Source organism: Prunus dulcis, chromosome 2 (assembly GCF_902201215.1).
Source record: "Prunus dulcis chromosome 2, ALMONDv2, whole genome shotgun sequence".
Taxonomy (NCBI): domain Eukaryota; kingdom Viridiplantae; phylum Streptophyta; class Magnoliopsida; order Rosales; family Rosaceae; genus Prunus; species Prunus dulcis.
This window is the reverse complement of record NC_047651.1, coordinates 2,972,276-2,978,356: the sequence shown is the minus strand read 5'-3', so window position 1 is coordinate 2,978,356 and position 6,081 is coordinate 2,972,276. Positions and strand designations below refer to the sequence as shown.

General features: G+C 38.3%; 1 protein-coding gene across 3 annotated transcripts; it reads left to right on the top strand.

Moving 5' to 3' along the window:
- Positions 1–1,438: 1,438 nt before the first annotated feature.
- On the top strand, positions 1,439–3,248 carry LOC117620138. Of its 3 annotated transcripts, XM_034350260.1 has the most exons (3): positions 1,439–1,663; positions 1,798–2,096; positions 2,190–3,248. In XM_034350260.1, exon 3 carries the CDS (start codon positions 2,192–2,194, stop codon positions 3,038–3,040), a length of 849 nt encoding a protein of 282 aa, XP_034206151.1. In that variant the 5' UTR covers positions 1,439–1,663; positions 1,798–2,096; positions 2,190–2,191; the 3' UTR covers positions 3,041–3,248. The 3 variants fall into 3 exon arrangements, with proteins under 3 accessions (XP_034206151.1, XP_034206150.1, XP_034206149.1); XM_034350259.1 differs by having other exon boundaries at positions 1,439–2,096; XM_034350258.1 differs by having other exon boundaries at positions 1,440–1,663; positions 1,798–3,248.
- The last annotated feature ends 2,833 nt before the right edge of the window (positions 3,249–6,081 follow it).

Below are 6,081 nucleotides of genomic sequence, written 5' to 3'. Positions count from 1 at the left end.
TAGAGAGAGAGGGGATGTACAAGTCTCTCCCAGATAACAACCGATAACAGAATTTCAAAATAGGAATGACGTTAGCTTTTATTATTTCATATCTTGAATAAATATTTTAATATTTTAATTAATTTGGTAATCAGCTTACTTCGTTTTTCTTTTTGGATGGCTTTTCAGATACGATGCTTTTGCTCGGTGTTCACGTAACCATGTTTGACCACAACACTCCACACACATTCTAATTTCTGTTCAGGTGCCATGTAGGGACAATATTTTGAAGTTCCTTCTCAAGTAGTGTAAATAACACACTAATCCAGAAACTCTCACAAGAAAATAGTAGAAGAGAAAAAGGACTCAAAGTAATCGGATTCTGCAGGTTTAGAGCATCTACAATCATGTTATTTATTTTTTTAATTAAAATTTATTTAAAAACATACAAAAACTATTTTAGGAGCTCTCTATAAAATTTTAACTTCAATCATACCCTGTAGTTTAGGGACTCATAAATACTATAACTCTTTTTTAATTAGTCAATCTCTATAAATAAATAAATAAATAAATAAATAATATATATATAATTAGCATTGATTAAAGGTTATAAAATAAAACATCATTAAATTATCGGGAGCCACTAGGAGTCATTTTTCTAGGAGTTCATAGTAGTCTTTCTAGTTAGGAGGTGTGGATATGGAGCAGAGTTGGAATTGTATTTTTTCAAATCGTCCTTAAAATTTGTCTAATAATGTAGTTTAGGGAGGGAGCCCACTGTAAATGCTCTTATAAAGGTATTAGAGTCTTAAACAAAGAGGCACAACACATGCAATTAAATTTTGGGAATTTTAGTGCACTTTGACTACTTTTCCCTTAGAGTGGTGAATTTTGACATTTTGGTTGACTTTTTTTTTTTTTTTTTGGGGCAAAAGAAATTTTAAAGAGAGATTGGTTACTCTCACCACCATTAATGACAAGGCAGACCTTTGATCCAGACGAGTTTTGGGAGTTTTCTTTTCTCCATTTAGTAGAGCTCACTCTCACTGACTTTGTAGGCATGTACCATGTGCGAATCAGAGTTAAAACGAAAAGGGTTAATTATAGTTTAATACATTGTGGTTATATCTTTAAGACATGTTAATCCGAATTTTTTTTTTTTTTTACAATTAAATACGCTAATTTTTAAATTTGTTACAATATGGTTTTGCCATTAGGGTTTCTGTTAGCTGCCTACATGGCTACGGGTCCCACATTTTTGTTTTTTAAAAATTTTAAATTGATTAAAATACTATGTTTCGGAAAAATTGAAGAAACAAAGAGAAAAAAAAAAAAAAAAAAAAAAAAAAAAAAAAAAAAAAAAAAAACCCCAAACCAGCACCCCCCGCCGCCGATTTTCTTCTCCCCCCATTCCCCATGACCACGCCCTTCAACCCCCAAATCCATCCCCACACAGCCTCCCTCCACCCCAAACCCCCCCGATTTCTTACCCCCCTGCCCGACCCCAAAATCCGGTCCCCCACCCACTGGTGGCGCCCTCCTCAGTAGAGAATCTGCAGATCTCCTTCTCTATCTTCTCTCTCTCTCTCTCTCTCTCTCTCTCTCTCTCTCTCTGTGTTTGTGTGGAAGCAGAGCAGAAACCACAACAGCAATCCAATCTTCTCAACTCTCAAATCAAACTCAGGTATGTACTTCTAATAACTGCTTTAACTTGTTATGTTCTAATTGAATCCAAAAACCAAAATACATATTCTAGGAACTTTCCGACTTGATTCCGTCTTTGTCTGACCTCCGATCGCCCTGATTCTTAAACCAAAGCGTTCGTCTCATTCCCTTCTACCTATCCCGACCAAGACCCAGCCCAGACAGTGGCTGTGCAAGGCGAATACTTGATCGAAAGTCAATACTTTGCCACAGTTCCCGTTCCTGTTTGAGCAGCTTTCCTGCCGTTTACGGCCACCGTTCGTTGGGTTTCGTTGCTCTCCTTGCAAGGAACATTTTTCGTGCTGACGCCATCTCCATTGTATTACCGTGGAAGCCGGATCGACACCGTGAAGATCGGCCCTCGAGCCGCGACTTTCCGACGGCTTTTCCGGTCGCTTCCAGTAATTTTTTAGGTAAAGTCCCTTTACAAAAGTTGTTATACTGGTTGTGATCCTCAATTTGATATGAGGCTTGACAGCCGTTGTTGAGATTTTCTGGTATACCAGATATGGAACCTGAACCTATTGTACCAACTATTACGGGACATGCCGACTCATCCAGACTTGTTGAGTTGGTCAGGGAACTGAGAGAACTGGGTGCAAAACCTTTTTATGGAACTAGGAGCTACATGAGAGCTGATGAGTGGTTTGGTAATATAGAGAACTTGTTCGAAATAATGGAGTGCTCTGAGGTTGAAAAGAAAGAGTTGGCTGTTTTTCTCTTGCAAGGGAAAGCTCGATATTGGTGGGCTGAAGTTAAGAGAGCTGAAGACGTATCACTGATGGACTGGGAAGGGTTCAAGACGGTTTTCTATGCCAAGTATTTTCCTGGGAAAGATAGGCTGGAGGCTTCTTTCTTGAGTCTTGAGCAGGGCTCTATGTCTGTGGGTGACTATGAGGCTAAATTTTCGAGGTTGCTTCATTTCGCACAACCAATGACTGAGGTGCAGAAAGCACGAAAGTTTGAGTTGGGATTGGTTGATGACATTAGAAGCTCAGTGGTTAACTTGAGACTCCAAACCTTGACTGAAGTGGTAGACTGTGCCATCGCAGTTGAGAGGACTATTGAGCTGTACATACAACACCAAAACAGACAAAGAGATTACAGAGGAAAAGGGAAGGCGTTAGCTCAATGTATGTGTGCCTCAGGTGAACATGGTGGAACTGGAAAGAGGCAGAGAACGGGGAATCAAAAAGAAGGCCGAGCAGCTATGCATGCTCAACAGACAAGAACAAGTGAGTGTTACAACTGTAGTGAGGTCGGACATTTGTGTAGGGATTGTCCAAAACCGAAGGCCCACTGTTGTTTCAAATGCAAGCAGCCGGGGCATTTGGCTAAACATTGCACTCGGGGGTAGACTTGAGTGTTTGTTGGATGGCAGAGGACAGACTGAAGTGGAAGTTATGTAAATCTTTTTGCTACCGTTATATAAGTGCTGTTTGATACATGAGGATCATGTTCATTCATATCTCAGTTTTATGTGCGAGTGTTTGAATCAACTCTATGGTGTTTTTGTGCTTGCGAAAGTGTGCTTGTAAATCTTTTAGTAAATTCGCTCTTGGAAAGAGTTTCATGGCTCATGGGAAACCAAGAGACACCTCCTTCCGCATTGGGTTTCAATTTTCATTCTCATGGGAAACCAAGGCAACATTGCATTAAATCATCTGAAAGTTTGAAACCCATGTCAAATATAAGTAAAATTGAAGAAAATCCAAAATCCAAAAAATATTATACGATTATGCCCCTTTAAGACTACTCTCTAAAATCGTCAACGGGATCTAACCCAGTGAAAAAAGGGCCTTGATTTGCAGAATAAAAATCTCAGGTTCAAACCTTCATGATATCTTGATTTGTTCACCCATAAAATGATTGGTTTTGAGTCAATTAATTAGAAGGTTTTTTGTCTCCACTATATCATATCATGAATAAATATTATATTGTTTAATCATGGCTCATTCAAAATCAAGACGTGGGCTAACTAACAATTTATATGTATATATTTTAGCAAAACATGTTATGTGACATTTGCACATTTGCAAGCAAAAAAAATTTAAGAAATTGATTGATTAATTACTGAATTTGGCAGAAATTATACCCAACTATGTATGGATCGGAAATTGACGACACCACCACCACCAGAGGACTGCTGCAACATCCTTCCATTCCGGACTCGGTCTCAAGCTCTGAGTTGACTCAGTTCCACTCTCTGGTTTGTTAGAAAAGCTCTCTCCAGAGTTAGAGTAGTGGAAAAACTGCAGAGAACCACCAACGGCAGCAGTACCGCGGCGGCAATAAGAAGCTTTGCCAGAAAATTTGCCGCCATTTCTCTCTCCCTCTCCCGGGATGTCCAAGCCTCTCCCAGATGACAACCGATAACAGAATTTCAAAATAGGAATGACGTTAGCTTTATTATTTCATATCTTAAATAAATATTTTAATATTTTAATTAATTTGGTAATCAGCTTTTTTGCTTTCTTTTTGGACGGCTTTTCAGCTACGATGCTTTCACTCGGTCTTCACGTAACCATGTTTGATCACACACACACACATTCCAACTTCTCTCGAAGCTTTACACCAGATGGATCAAAAGAAAACTGAGTTGTGGCACTTAGGAGGTGATTGGTTTGAAGAAAAAGGGGTATGGGAATGAGAAATTATTTACTTGTCAATGTTAGCAAGTGGAAAAGATTATCATAGCTCATGGGAAACAAAGACACCTCCATCTACTTCGAGTTTCATTTTTCCCTATATGGAAAACCAACTCAAGCATTCATTACACATGTTTTTATGACCAATTTACCCCTATTAACATAAAATGACAATTTTGTCCAATGACTTCAATTTGAAGAAAAAAAACCCAAAGTTAGGCATCATTTGATTTCTCAACAAACAAAAGATGCGACGGTCTATTTTAACCGTATTATTATATATCCATTAATCACTCAACATTATTCATGTTTATTTTTCTTCTTCTTTTTTCCTCCATTGGAGCATCAAAATATTCATTATAAGAAAAAATTTGAGTTCTGGGTTTGATTTATTTTCCATTTTTTCCATTCATTGTAAGAAGTATTTTGCATATTTCTAATGTAGGGGTATAATTGGAAAGATAAATAAAATTTGATTCCAATTTTTGCACAAACCAAACATGATAAATAAAATTTTCTGATTAATTAACATGGGCAATGAATATTCCATTTATAATCCATCGAAAAAAAAAAGACATAAAAATTGATTTCTCACCAATTGCTTTATGTGAACCAAACAAGACCTAGGAGGCACACCACTCTCACCCTATATTTTTCAAATCAGTTGGTTCATTATTAAAAAAAATTATACATATTTTATTTTATTTGGTGTGTTAGTACTGTTGGCGTGACTTGTGGATATTGACTTACTTTCCTTACACACCAAGAATTCCTATTATAATTGTAATTGATTTACTTTAATTCCTGATTTCCTACTGTAAATAGATTTAGGAATTTATTATTTACTTGCCCATTCAGGTTTCGTTGTATTATAAATATGACCTCTTACAAGGAGAAGAATACACAGAAAATTCCCACAAACAAATATTCTCTCATAGTTTTCATATTTTAGCATGGTATCAGAGAGGCGATCTTGGGATTACAGACTCTAGTTTCAAACCCCTACCGCTGCTATGGGGGTTGATGATTTTTTCAACCCTCATAGAGGTAGCACCACCGACTCCTTCTCTCATTCTCAACCAACCATCGTTGAGTTGAATGCTCAGATGGCTCCGCTCCTACAGATGCAGACTTTGACCCCAAACCCAATCCAGAATCATGATCCTTTTTTGACGACCCCGACCTCGACCTCGACTATGACGACGATGACCCCGACCCTGACTCAGAAACGACCCCAACCCCCACTCCGATTATGACCCAAACCCCGAATTTGTCTCTGATTCAGACCCCGATCCCGATTTCGACTCCGACTCTGGCTCAGATTCCGATCCAAATTCCTACTCAACCTGTATCTTATGCATCTTCCGCTGAACAGATTATGACTTCTAGACTAAAGACCCAGACACATGGACCAGATTGAGCATTTGTGATGATCCGAGACACACTTGTGAGACTTGGTTTAAATCGCATGGCTACCCCAATTGGTGGGCTACTCTTACAGATCGAGGACAATGCAATATGACCAGTAATGGTACTGGTTATGGATTCCATACTTCCGATAAGATTGATTCCAGGAGCTGTATAATTGATTCCGGTGCAACTGATTATATGACGTTTGATCTTGATGATTTTCTGAATACTACACAACCTCGACGAACCTGTATTGCAAATGCCAATGGTGTTACTTATCCTGTGATAGGGACTGGCACTGTTGCACTCTCATCCTCTCTCACACTGTCTAATACTTTAC

Bases quoted from the DNA above. Each gene is read 5' to 3' on its own strand.
- LOC117620138 (XM_034350260.1), top strand. From the start codon at position 2,192: ATGGAACCTGAACCTATTGTACCAACTATTACGGGACATGCCGACTCA.